At 45.2% G+C, this 14,605-nt stretch overlaps 1 protein-coding gene across 8 annotated transcripts in view; it reads right to left on the bottom strand.

Moving 5' to 3' along the window:
- MAP4K3 (mitogen-activated protein kinase kinase kinase kinase 3) overlaps positions 1 to 14,605 on the bottom strand; it is a 1,209,829-nt gene that overhangs the window by 551,845 nt on the left and 643,379 nt on the right. For all 8 annotated transcript variants that reach the window (XM_086927230.1, XM_086927231.1, XM_086927232.1 and 5 more), the window contains one exon: positions 14,517 to 14,596. In XM_086927230.1, coding sequence (XP_086783356.1) covers positions 14,517 to 14,596 — 80 coding nt within the window. The remainder of the gene's footprint in view (positions 1 to 14,516; positions 14,597 to 14,605) is intronic.

The following is a 14,605-nucleotide window of genomic DNA, read 5'->3' as shown; positions in this document are numbered from 1 at the left end:
GACGACCTGCCGTGCAGCTGCTAACAAGAAAACAACAGCAACTTGACTTGGCCCCAGCCCTACAGGTCTGTTGATCCTTGAACCTGCTCCTGCTAAATCCCGGCGTCTCCTATGGTCAGCAACATCGAAATCCCTGGAGGACCGGACTGCCTTGCTCATCCAAAGACTGGGACTCCCACGAGCAGTGGTTTTGCTCAAACAGCAACAACCCCTGGTGCGAGCCAGGAACCGCGAATCCAGCACACTCTGCACCCGCCGAGCCAGGCCTGTGCCTGAGTGAACAAAGACCCTGAGGACGTCCCCCCGGTGAACGTGACCAAGAATCCAGCACCCAAGGACTCTCCTCAACGATCCTGACGACGCCTGCAGCCTCAAAACCAGGGACCCCTCCAACCGCGACCAGATGAGGGTAAGATTTCCTGACACCAAAAGACACCCCTGCACCCTGCGGCCCCCTGTGCCCTCCTCTGGAGTGCCTACCTAACCTACAGCTTCCCAACGTACCTCTCGAAGTGGTGGTCGCATCTGAAGCATCTCCGTCCCCGAGCCTGTAGCCTTTGTTCAACTTCCAGCTTTCCCATTGAAATACATTGGGAACCCGACAGCCCAAAAGCACCCTGCTCCCAGTCGCCAGAGTGCCACTGGAAGTGCAGCAACTATCCTATCTTACTTCCCGCCTTGCCCTGTGTAAGTGACCAGGAGCTCAGCTACCACAGTCGCGGGGTCTGCCTGCTAGCAGCCACCAACTGAAGGCCCCCTATCCTCCATAGGATAATATTGGGCCTACCCACTCTGCACCCGGCGGCCCTGTGCCGGGGAGGGTGTAACAACTGTACCTACCTGACCCTGGGAGACCCCCGAGACTACCCCCAGAACCTTAACTCTGCCAGCCGAGTACTTACCCAAAGACTGAAAACTTGATTTTCTCCGTAGTGTAACATTGGCTAGGTTTCAAGTGTCAAGTTTCGCAACTTTCAAATATTCCTTAAAAATCGTCCGAACATCAAAAACGAAATTACTCACCTGCTATCAGGAGAGACCCTAGTGCTGGACCTTTGTGCCCAGCACTGACCTTCAAAAGAAATTATAACCGTGATTTACTGTTAACTCAATTTTCCTTTATAGGAATACATTACCTGGTTTTTGCCAGAATTTCTTTTAAGTGTTGATTTTCAGAACTTACAAATATTCCTTAAAAATCACCTGTGTAACAAAAACGATTTCTTTCAACGGTTTACAGGAAATGCACCAGGGCTGAATCCAAGATCCAGCCCCAAGTAAGAAAAACATTCATAAAGTGATTTTATTGCTTTTACTTAAAAACTCCCATTGAGCTCAATGTTATTTTGTGTTTAAATTGTGTGGCATATTGCAACAACACTATCTATTGCATTCCAAAGTCTATTGCTATTATAAAGTATTCTATTGCATTGTCTTATTCAGAGAAAGTATTTATGATACCTACTTGTGGTTCTAAAATAGACAACTATATATTTATATATATATTTTTGGGCTAGAGTTCAGTTATTGAGTGTGTGAGACCAATTGCTGACTCAGTGTGTACAACAAATGTTTTACAGTGTCCTTTGATACCGCCTTAATGCTCGACCAAGCTACCATTTAAGAGGGTACGGTTATATCTAAATGTAGCCTCTGCCATACCTCTGGGGACTGTGGACTCTGTGCACACTGTCCCTTACTTTGGTCCAGTATATACAGAGCCACGTTCTTACAACATGTAGCTCCGACAGGACGGAAATATGAAAGGAATATGCTACTTACCAGTATGCATCTGTTCTTGGCATAGAGGGCTGCAGAGTGGTACATTATGAATAGATCGCCATCTGGTGTTGGGCTCGGATGATTGCACTTTGTTTTTCTCTTGGAGAGTCTTTTGTATGTTGGTGACTCCTCCCTTGGTTGGTAGTGCGCATGGGCATCGGCTCCATCCTTAGATTGTTTTGCCATAGTAGGGTTAGATGGAGTAGTATAGTAGAATACAGATAAGAATGCCCATGTAAGTGTATCTAAATAAGATAATGTTGGAACAGACACAGGTTTCCGGGGAGGCTGGGAGGGCATGTACCACTCTGCAGCCCTCTATGCCAAGAACAGATGCATACTGGTAAGTAGCATATTCCGTTCGAGGCATATGGGCTGCAGATGGTACATTATGAATAGACTATACAGCAGTTCTCTCCCTAGCGGTGGGCGCCCGTGTCTGTTGCAACTGTCTGAAACAAGGTTTTTAATACTGCTTGTCCCACTCTAGCTTGTTGTGTTGTGTGCACATCTACACAATAGTGTTTTGTGAAGGCGTGCGGTGTAACCCAGGTAGCTGCTTTGCATATGTCATCTAGTGGAATGTTTCCCAAAAATGCCATAGATGCTCCTAGTTTACGTGTAGAGTGAGCTCTAGGAGGAACAGTTAATGTTCTCTTTGCCTTTAAGTAGCATATTTGAATGCATTTTACAATCCATCTGGCAATGCCCGCTTTGGAGATGGGATTGCCTTTATGTGTAGGAGAAAACGCAACAAATAGCTGTTTTGTCTTTCTGAAAGTTTGTGTCCTTTCTATGTAGTACAATATGGCCCTTCTAACATCCAATGTATGTAGGGCTCTTTCTGCTACTGTTTGTGGTTTTGGAAAGAAACCCGGTAATTCCACTGACTGATTGATGTGGAATGCTGAAATTACCTTTGGTAAGAATTTTGGGTTTGTTCTAAGAACCACTTTATTTTGGTGTAACTGCATAAATGGTTCTTGAATCGTAAAAGCCTGCAGTTCACTTACTCTTCTAAGTGACGTGGTAGCTATGAGGAATGCCACCTTCCATGTGAGGAATTGTATTTCACACCTATGCATAGGTTCAAATGGTGGCCCCATTAGTCTGGTAAGTACTATGTTGAGATTCCAGACTGGGGAAGGTGGACTTCTTGGTGGAATGACTCTTTTGAGTCCTTCCATGAAAGCTTTAATTGCTGGTACTTTAAACAGTGAAAGATGTTGCCTGTTTTGTAGGTACGCCGCTATGGCTGCGAGATGAACTCTGATAGAGGTATATGCTAAGTTACATTGCTGCAAGTGTAGTAAATAGCAAATGATTTGTTTAGTGGATGCGTCCAGAGGGTTGATGTGCTTACTGTTACAGTGTATAGCAAACCTCTTCCATTTTGCTGCATAGCATGCTCTGGTGGTAGGAAGGACGTCTTGCTTGTTTAATGATTTCCATGCATTCTGGTGGTAAATCTAAATATCCAAACTCTATGACCTCAGGAGCCAGATCGCTAGGTTCAGTTGTTTGGGATCTGGGTGCATTATTTCACCATGGTTCTGTGTAAGATGCATGGGTAATAATTTTAGCTTTTGATGTGGTACTTGTGAGAGTTGTAGCAGCGTGGTGAATCACGGCTGTCTTGCCCACGTGGGTGCCACTAGTATCATTGTCATTGAGTGTTGCTGCAGTTTCCGAACCAGTAACGGAATTAGTGGTAGAGGAGGGAACGCCTGAGCAAATTTGTTGGACCAATTTATCCATAGTGCATTGCCCTGGGACCGTTGGTGTGGGTACCTGGATGCGAAGTTTTTGCATTTTGCGTTCTGATGATTGGCAAACAGATCTATCTCTGGTTGCCCCCATTTTTGGAAGAATGGCTGCAGTATTTGGTCGTGCAGCTCCCATTCGTGTACTTGTTCTGACTGTCTGCTTAGGATGTCTGCTATCTGATTTTGAACTCCTGGTAGGTGTTCCGCTAACAGGTAGATCTTTTGAGGAATGGCCCATCTCCATATTTCCTGTGCTAGTTTGGATAGTTGGAGAGAGTGTGTCCCCCCCTGTTTTTGAATATAATACATTGCAGTCATGTTGTCTGTTCTGATCAGGACTGCTTTGCCTGTTATTTGTATTTGGAAAGCTTTTAGTGCTAGAAATACTGCTAATAGTTCTAGGTAGTTGATGTGCAGTTTCTTTTGCTGCACACTCCACTTCCCCTGCACTGTGTATTTGTCCATATGCGCTCCCCATCCGGAGAGCGATGCGTCCGCTGTTATTATCACTTGTGGAATTGGCTCTAGGAACGACCGTCCCTTGGAAATGTTTTCTGTGTTCCACCACTTCAGAGAGCGATACGTCCGGTCGTTTACCAACACCAGATCTGTAATCTGACCTTGAGCCTGATTCCACTGTGTCGCTAGACACTCCTGTAGTGGACGCATTTGTAGCCTGGCATGTGGTATTAGCAGTATGCAGGAGGACATCATGCCTAATAGTTGCATAAACACTCGTGCTGGTAGTGAGTGTTGTGGTTGAAATCTTTGTATTAACCCGACCATTGTCTGTATCCTGATTGGGTTGGGGTATGCTATTGCCTTTTCTGTGTCTATCGTAGCCCCCAGGTATTGCTGAATCTGGTTTGGTTGCAGGTGTGATTTCTTGTAGTTCACCGTAAACCCTAGGTGGTGCAGCAATTGAATTGTCTTCTGTGTGTTGTGAAGACATTCCTCTTTTGACTTGGCCTTTATTAGCCAGTCGTCCAAGTATGGGAAGACATGTATTTGTTGTCTTCTTAGGTGTGCTGCCACCACAGCTAGGCATTTTGTGAACACTCTCGGTGCTGTTGTGACACCGAACGGAAGGACTTTGAACTGATAGTGTTGTCCTTCTAAAACAAACCTTAGGTATTTTCTGTGGGCTTTGTGAATTGGGATAGGAAAGTAAGCATCTTTTAGATCCAGTGTAGAAAGAAAGTCCCCTTTCTTCAGTAAAGGGAGTACTTGTTGGAGCGTGACCATGTGGAAATGCTCCGAATTTATGTAAGCATTGAGAGGTCTGAGGTCTAATATTGGTCTTAGGGACCCGTCTTTTTTGGGGATTAGGAAGTATAGAGAGTATACTCCTGTTCCCTGTTGATCTTTTGGGACCTTCTCTATTGCATGCTTTTGTAGAAGTGCTAGTACTTCTTCTCTTAATAATGTCAGATGATCTTGACTCATTGGACGCTGTTTGGGGGGGATGTTTGGTGGGGTAGCTGTGAGTTCCAGGCAATAACCATGTTGGATAATTTGTCTCACCCACTTGTCTGATGTGATGTTTTCCCAGACAGGTAGGAACTGTGCTAGGCGTCCCCCGACCGGTGTTATGTGGTCTGGGGGGAGTTCTATGAAGTCACTGTTTTGGGGTTGAGGCGTTGCGGTTGTTATTATTTCCGCGGCCTCTACCCTTGTTGTTGTTACCTCTGTAACTTCCTCTTGAATTACCTCTGGGTGATGTTGGTGTGAAAGAGGTGGATTGCTGATTTGTTCCTGTATTCTTTGAGCCCCCTCTATAGGTGGATCTACGAAAGGAACCTCTTTGTGTTGGCTGTTGCAATGCTCCCATTGACTTAGCCGTTTCTGTATCTTTTTTCATTTTCTCTAAGGTCTCATCTGTGCTTGAACCAAACAGTGTCTTTTGATCAAATGGTTTGTTCAGTAGTGCCGTTTGTACTTCCTGTTTGAATCCTGAGATTCTAAGCCATGCATGTCTCCTCAACATTACACTGGTGTTTATGGATCTTGCTGCAGTGTCTGCTGCGTCTAGGGCGCACTTAATGGAAGTATTAGTTATTATTTTACCTTCCTGTATTAACTGATCTGCCTTTTTCTGATGTTCCTTGGGGAGATGTGTGATGAGTTTTTCTAATTCATCATAATGTGCCCTGTCATAACGTGCGAGTAGTGCTTGTGTATTGGCTATACGCCAGCTATTTGCCGCCTGTGATGCTACTCTCTTGCCTGATGCATCTATTAATTTTGACTCTTTATCAGGTGGAGGAGCCTCTCCTGTAGATAATGAGTTTGCTCTTTTACGAGCGTTTGAGACCACCAGCGAGTCTAGGGGTACATGTCCTTTAATAAAGATTGGATCCTTTGGAGCCGCCTTATATTTTTTATCAATTCTTGGGTTTAACACCCTAGCCCTCACTGGGTCTTTGAATATTTCTTCTGTGTGACTGAGAAGACCCTTCAACATAGGAAGAGTACCTGATGTTCTTTGTGCATTAGGTAGCGTCTCTAACAGGAAATCCTCTATTTGGGGTTCTGTATGTATATCTACCTTATGATATTTTGCTGCCCTATTAATGAGCTGCGCAAACCCTGTGTTATCATCAGGTGGTGAAGGCTTTGAGGGATATAACTCTGGGTCGTTGTCTTCATCTGACCCTACGTCATAATTTTCCCATGGGTCCTCCTCATCTGGGATGGTTTCGTCATCCCCTTGAGGTTCTCCCTCCCCTAGATCACTGTCTACATCAGACTGAGGTGTAGATGGTCTTGGTGTGGAAGGTGTAGGAATATTTGGCATAGTGTGAGGAATAGGAGAAGAGGGTGTGACTTTATGTCTAGGAGAAGTAGGAGGAGTTGTATTTGTCCCCAGTGTTCTCTTTTTTGAAGGAAGAGATTTATCTTCTGTCTGTTCATTCTTTCTCTTCTTCGTCACTACTTTGCCAGTTTGCGGATCGATAAACAAGATCTTTTGTTTGGGATCTGTCTGTTGCTCCTGAATCGGTACCGAAGGCCCTGGTTCCGAAAGGTGCTTATGTTTTCGATCGTCCGTGTTCGGTGCTTTCTGCACCGAGTGTCTACTCGATTCCGACTTCCTGGGTATCGAGTGAATCTTGGACGACGAACCATGTTTATGTTTCGACATGGAATGTTTCGGTACCGAGCTTTCCCTTGTATGTAGCCTCGGTGTCGAAGTCGATGTCGCCCTTTTCTCGGATCCGACATGGTGGGAGTCCGAGTGTTTCGGTTTCAGTTTCGGTTTCGTTGCCGGGCCCGAGGGCGGGGCGTCGGAAACTTTTTTCTGCGGTTTGACCGGGCTCGAAGGCGGGGTCGTTACCGCACGGGGTCGGTTTTTCGGTAAGGGGACGTCGTCACTCACGGTTTGTTGCTCGTTGAGTTCTTCAACCTCCGACTGGTCCCCTTCCGACCCCGACTGATCCTCTTCTTCTTCCATTAGCTCGTCTCCGAACAGCTCCGGGATCGCCTCCGACTGCATTCTTGAAACCTCGTGTCTTCGAGCTCGACGATTTCTAATCGTTAGCTTGGAGGAGAATGCTGCGCAGGCTTCGCAGTCCCTGGATTCGTGTTCAGGCGATAGACAGAGGTTGCACACCTCGTGTAGGTCCTTGTGTGGGAACTTAGCACCACACGTTGGACATTTCTTGAATGGAGTCCTTTCCATGGACTCCGGGCTTGACTGCGTCGAGAAAGTTCTCCTGTTCGTCGACGTAGGTCTAAGTTTTTTCTTCGATTTTGAATTTGCAACGCGTCGGAATGGAAATGAAACGCGTTCGATAACAATACCGTCGAATTGGAAAGGGAATACGCGCCGATAAATCACTTTTCTCTGAAATTGATCTGGAGCGTCTCGATCCTCATCCGAACCCGATGGCGGAAAAAAACAATCTAAGGATGGAGCCGATGCCCATGCGCACTACCAACCAAGGGAGGAGTCACCAACATACAAAAGACTCTCCAAGAGAAAAACAAAGTGCAATCATCCGAGCCCAACACCAGATGGCGATCTATTCATAATGTACCATCTGCAGCCCATATGCCTCGAACATAGGCGTTCTGCAGGTCCAACGCCACCATCCATTCTCCAGGATCAAGGACAACCTGGGCAAACTCTTTTTTTTAGAGGAAGGCGTCAACAGGGTGCAGGTCTAATATAGGCCGGAGGTCTTTGTCCTTCCTGGGCCCAAGAAATAAGTTGGAATAGTAATCATATCCTACTCCTGATTCTGGCAGCCCTTTTGGCCGAAAGGTCTTGTACTTCCGGCCACAAAATTGAGATGGCCCTCCTTCAGTCGCTGGGGAGTAGTGGATGTTGTGGCAGGGAAGAAAGAAATAGGAGAGCATACCCTCTGTGAACTATTTACAGGACTCACCTGTCTGACATAATATCTGCTAACCCGAAAAAAACCCATCACTTTCTGCATCCCACCAGGTGGCTGAGCTCTCTCAAGGACACGCTAAAGAGGTTTGGCAGGTGGGTTAGCAGAGGGGAATATGGCGAGATTGGTGTACTGTGTGGCGCTTCGACCAAGGCCACGTGGGACCTCTGTCAATAGCTGGATCCCCTGAGGAGGTTGGACAGGCTGGTGGTGAGGAGCGCTAAAACCGGTGCTGTTGGCAAGGAGGTGCGGAGAGGCCCAGATGAACAAATTACTTAACTTTGGTAACAATATATTTGTAAGAGACATATATTAGTTATGGATTCCTTACCTTAGAATTACCCCCAGGCGTCACACTGGAGAATTTTTCTTCAGCAGTACCCCTGCATGTCGGTAGGTGGTGTTGGTCGACTCCGTGTTCGTTGTTGGTGTCGCGATCACCGGGCTGAAGTTGGGGTGTCTACTTAGACGCCACCCCTGCGTGCTGACGTATTTTACACAACTGTCCATGCAAGAAGCGCAGAGCCATTCAAGACACTGACCACTGGTGCAGAAAACTAGGGCCCTGAAAGGGAGTACCTTACTCTAGCAGTCAGTTCGCAGAACGGGGAGGATGGGTGTGGTGTTAAGCAATCCATAACTAATATATGTCTCTTACAGATATATTGTTACAGAAGGTAAGTAACTTATTCATCTGAAAGAGACTATTAGTTATGGGTTGCTTACCTTAGTATAGACACCTCAGCAATAACAACCCCGGAGGTGGGTCTGCGACCCAAGTTCACACCAGAAAGTCCAGGAGAACGGACCGGCCGAAGAAGGCATCTCTCTGGACTTGGGTGTCCAAGCAGTAATGTTTAGTGAACATATGCAATGTAGCCCACACAGCTGCCTGCCAGATGTCATGAAAGGGGACTCCACGCCCATACCAGTAGTGGCTGCTATCACCCTGGTGAAGTGGGCGCACAACCCTACTGGAGGTCTCTTTTTCACCAAGGAATAACAAATTTTAATGCACAGAGTGACCCACCGCTAAATGGTCCATTTTTGAGCAACCCGACCTTTCTTGGCGCCCACTAGCCAACAAAGAGCAGATGATCTACCCGGAATTGTCTTGTGCCATCCAGGTAAAAAAAAAAAGCGCACGTTTTGGATCCACGAGGTGGAGCCTTTCCTCCTCTTTAGAAGGTTGCGGGGGCGGAAAGAAGGTGGGCAAAGTGATGGTCTATCCTATGTGGAAAGAGGTAACCACTTTGGGAAGAAAAGAGGGTCTAGTGCGAAGGACAACCCTTTTCGGATGGACAACCAGGAAAGGAGGTTTAGAAGAAAGAGCCTGAAGCTCACTTACCCTGCAAGCAGAGGTGATGGCAACCAAAAAAGCAGCTCGAAAGGAGGGCACATAAGGTATGGCAGGACAAGATTCAAGTCCCACTGGGGCATTACGAAAGGAATAGGCGGAAACAGGTGAGTAATGCCCTAAGGAAGAGTTTTACAAAAGGGGACTTGAAAGAAGAAGGCTGATCAGGAAGTCAAAGAAATTCCGAAATGGCTGAAAGAAAGCTTTTAATAGTGCCCAGAGCAGAGCCCTGCTGAGCCAACGAAAGAATGAAGAGGAGAACCTCTGAAAGAGGGGCAGAAAAGGGATCCACAACCTTTGCTGTGCACCATGCCACAAATTTGTTCCATCTACACGCGTATACAGTTTTGGTGGAGAGACGCCTGGCCGGCAAGATAAAGTTACAGACTTCGGGAGGAAGGTCGAAAGCTGTCAACTGTCGCCACTCATTCTCCATGCAAGGAGGTGGAGATTGGACAGGTTTGGGTGCTGGTCCGAAAGAAGATCCTCCTGAAGAGGAAATCTGATCTGAGGATCTATGGAAATGTTCAAGAGCTCGGGATACCAGACTCTTCGTGCCCAGTCCGGAGTCACAAGAATGACTTGGGCCCGGTCGCCCTTGGCGTATAGAAGATCGCAACTCCACTCGCGACGAAAAGCGCTGCCAAGCGAGTGCCGCCTTAGAAATTCCAATGCGCAGAAATGCTGACGTTGTGCGTTCTCTTCGGTGGCGAATAGATCTAACCAAGGCTCTCCCCAATGCTGAAAGAGACCTCGCACCACCTCCGAGTGAAGACGCCACTCGTGCACTGGCGGCTGAGTTCATCCACCCTGGCGTTCAGGTAACTCGCCAGGTGTCGAACCACCAGGGACATGCCCTGATGTTCCAGCCACTTCCAGAGACGAAGTGCCTTCTGACAGAGGGTCCACGACCCAACTCCGCCCTGTTTGTTGCAATACCACATGGCGGTGGTGTTGTCCGTGAACACCTGAACCACACTTCCCCGGACAGAGGGAAGAAATGCCTTCAATGCAAGTTGGGGCAGGAGCCAGTGGCATTGGATCCTGTGGCGCCAGGGCTGGAGCCAGCGGCGGAGCCGATGGGCCAACAGGATCAGGACGTGGGCTCGAAGGCACGTCGGGAGGAGCCAGAGGCCTGAAAAGGCAGTCCATGGCAGCAAGAAACTCTTGCCCCTGTTTAAGAGTCGCCGCTGGACCCGGGTAGGGCGGGTAGACCGTCGTACTCCCAGGCTTCACAGGAGCCGCAGGGGCGGAGCCCCTGTCCCCCTCGTCTGCCTCCGAGGAGCGACAGGGGGACGTCGGAGAGCAAACACGCTTCTTTGACTTCTTTTTATGACGTTGCTCACCAGAATCCGAGGGCGAAGACTTGGAGCCAAAGGAGCGACGGCTCCAGAACCGCGAGCGGTCCTGAGAACACCCCTAGACCTGGAGTGGCGGTGAGAGGAATGCTGGACCTCCAGCAATTTCCGGAGCCGCTCCCGCAAGGCCTTCGGGCCAAGGCTCGAGTCGTGATCAGTCTCCAGGCAATAGAATCCAACATTGTCGCGGTCCGCCATCGTCAATTTATGGCGGCAGGCACAACAAGACTTAAAGCCAGGCATCCCTACGTGCACCAGGAGAAAAGAAAAGGGGGAAGACAAAAGTCTCAAAATAGTAGTCAATAAGTGACTAAGATATGTGCTCAATTCGGAGCTGCGCTTGCTGGCGCGAAGAAAAGAAAGAACCGACGTCAACGTGCAGGGTTGGCGCCTATGTACTCTCCATAACGTCATCTCGGCGCTGACGACGGATGCGGAGCCGCAGGACGCCACCAACTGACGTGCATGGGGTACTGCTAAGCAAAACTTTCCAGATCCAGTCTGACACCTGGGAATATTCTAAGGAACGGTATCTCTCACTAACGTGGCTCTTTCAGATAATAAAGGCCATTTATGGTTGTCAGAGTTTGTGAGCTACTTGTGAAATCGCTGGAAACATACAATTGGTGGAAAAATATATGCAAATATCCTGTGTCAGCTAAAAGGACAGTAATATATAACTGGTCAAGACAGATTTGCATATGGTTGGGTCCGAACTGGGGTAGCCTGGTGAGCAAAAAAAATGAATTAAAACCAGATTTTCGCGAGTGGAGGTTGGATGTTTGCATTGTTCAGCATTCGGCTCATCATTTGCTTTTTCTACATTTACAAACAGCAGGCATCTTTGCTCCCACTGGCTGGCAGACAAAGTGCCATATTTATAATTGAAAATAGTCTTTTCTTTTAAGTGGGAGTCATTTTAAGTGAAGAAAAATGCTTGTATGAAACACTGTGTTTTTCTCTACTTTAAATTAAGCCAATTTACTCCTGATGTTTTATGAAGCATGTTTCTTCACTTCAAATTGCTAAACTTTAAACAAATTACTGCACTTTCCTGCTATAAATATGGCACCTTGTCTACAAGAGACTGGGAGTAAAATGCCTTCTGTTTGTAAAGACACTTTGACATGGGAGAAAATTAAAATCATACGTTTACATAATACATATAAACAATGATTAACTCTACAGTTGAAATATCTGCCATTTCAAAGTGTCGCATTAACACACAACAGGCATCTTGCACCCAGCAGCTGGTAGGCACGCTGCCATATTTATAACTGAAAAATACATTTCTGCACTTTAAATTTCTACCATTTAAAAAAATACATAAATGGTGTATGTCTGTGCTGAACAATTAGCAGTACGAGAGAAAAACGTAATACCTCTGGGACCATAGATTCTAAAATTACTCAGTACTATGGGTCTAACTATTTTCCCATGACAGTTTCAATAAATGAAAGATACAATGTAAAAAAATTTAACATATAAGGTAAGCATACAACACCACATTTACTTTTTCTTAAACACCAATAAACAGGAGAAGACCGTTTCTCTTCGAAAATTATATTTTTCTTTTTACTTTTTCAAAGATAAATTATCTTTCAATTTCACAAAACCACATTTTGATTCTTTTTATGCTCTATACATAAATCCTCATCCATACATTTTATGTGGTTGTTTGCTTGAAATCATGAACAATATTCAAAACCAACGCATATAAATGTATATACAAAATTACCACATATATCTTATTTTGTCGCAATCCTACTTTTTCTATCTCTACCAGGATACATCAGATTAGTATTCCTTGGTAATTTTTCACTAAGTGGTCCTTAAAAAGACTAGTCTCAGAGTGTCATTCTGATAATATTCAAAGTTTAGACCATCGATTTTTTGCTAAACTTATTGGGTCCTTATTATTATCCCAATTTGATGCTGATACTCTGAGTCCTGTGAAAATGAAAGGTGAATTGTGTGGGTGCCGACGCGTTTCGACCTTCATGCTGGGGACCAAGAGGATTTCTAAGAAGGTCTTCCTCAGGGCTGGGACTGTGAGTGTAGGATTATTGTGATCTAATGTACTTGGGATGGGTGGGTTCGTATTTCACCATCCGTTCACTGCAGATACGGGAGTCTTACATCTTCTTATATTTAGAGTCTTTTTTCTTCAGAGATGTCCCTCCAGGCTTGGTCACACATGTAGCAGTGACACATGTTCATACATCTCCACAGACCATGCACTCACTGACGCACAGGGCAGCCCTATCATAGTATCCCTAGTCACAGTATTTTCTTCAAATGGGGCTCCTTGGACATTAGGCTAAAAGTCAAGACAGCTGGGTGAGGGGGTGTGTGATGATAATGTTCAAGTTTCTTGGCATTCAACAGTTCAATGACGATTTTCACTAATCAGAAGTAGCTCTCATTACAAGAAAGGTTGGAAACCACTAGTCTACATTATATAGTTTTACACTGGATTTGCTGGCTTCTATGAATACACTCTCAATTGTAGCATCGGAATATTCAGGTTCCAGAGTATACTGCTTTGTTTCTTTTTTCCAAATTGTGTTCCATCTGAGCCAAGGAGCGGACAGTTTCAGGGCTGGAGGTGTCAAAGTCTGTTGCTTTCCATCCCCTAGGGGTTTCAAGCCTGGGCATAGGTTTTTGACACACACAAGGAATCATTCAAGTATGCTGAACAGAAGAAAAATGAAGGTTTTGTTTTAAAAGACCGAACAAAAGTAGTTTTCTGTAACTCTACGGTGAGAGGGAGTCAACTTAATTCACTGCGAGCCTCTAATTCTCGCTTTTGGAGTTTTCACTCACGTATTATTTTTGGAGTTTGGGACTACTCACATTCCTTAATGGCTCAGACACTTTTTCTGAGGCCCCGGATAATGTCCCTCCTTTTATAGCTGAAGACTGGGTTGAGTGTCATGATCTTAGGAGTCCAGTGACTTTGATTTCAGAGTCAGAGGGGCATTTCTACAGAAATCTCCAAGTTTCACACACATGATTTTCTGTCTTTCTAAGAAAATATGGTATGATAAAGTTGGTAACATTTAAACAGCCTTCTCAATTACAAAATACATTAAAATATCCAGTCTTTTTTAATGTTTGGCTTTGAAGTCAAATATAAAACTTTGCTTTCTTCCCTGCTTCAATTGTTCTTCAATTAATACCTTGACTGAGCACAGAGCTGAGAAAGGAAATCTGAAATTACTAGGTGCTCTTGGTTTACTAGCTAATACACAAAAAGGTTCAACTACAAAGAGGGACGGATCCCAACAAATTTCCTTTTTATTTAAAATACAAAGAAAAATGTATTATTCCTACAAGCTATTACCAATAGATTGCAGGATAGTGCACAGCATGTGACTGTTTATAAAGAAATTCAGACTGCTAAATATATTTTGCAAACAAATGCAGAAGGGAACCCATCACCTCAAAATTCAATCTTCTGCAGGTCGTGAAAAGGACAGAAATGATCTTGGAATTTACTGAGTCATACTTGTCTTAAGATCACCTTTGGTTAAAAAGAAATAATTTCCACTAGAATGTAAATGGCCCATATTTAAGGTGTTGAACGAGTAAATCATTCGGAAGTAGACTTTCAATTCAGATCCCTGACTCCGAAAGGGAGAATGCATGACACTGATATGTTAAATGGTGGTAACTTTCAGAAGTATGAGGGAGGTCATTTACTGAAACAGGAAGTTTGGGGGCATGTTGTTCAATGGTGACTTTGCAGGAAATAGTTTCATTTTTTTCCATTGAAGATGTTGCAAGCCCGCAAAAATGTCAATGTTCAAAAACTTCACAAGAATATAAAGCGCAAAATGGATTATATCAAATGTACCTGTTCCATTGAGGTTTCATGAAGCTCATTCAGATTCAACGTGTAAATACCTTCCTCTGCACCAAAAATCAAATACTGATCTGAAAGGC

This window comes from Lissotriton vulgaris, chromosome 6 (assembly GCF_964263255.1).
Source record: "Lissotriton vulgaris chromosome 6, aLisVul1.2, whole genome shotgun sequence".
Taxonomy (NCBI): Eukaryota; Metazoa; Chordata; class Amphibia; order Caudata; family Salamandridae; genus Lissotriton; species Lissotriton vulgaris.
This window is presented reverse-complemented; position numbering and strand designations above follow the sequence as displayed.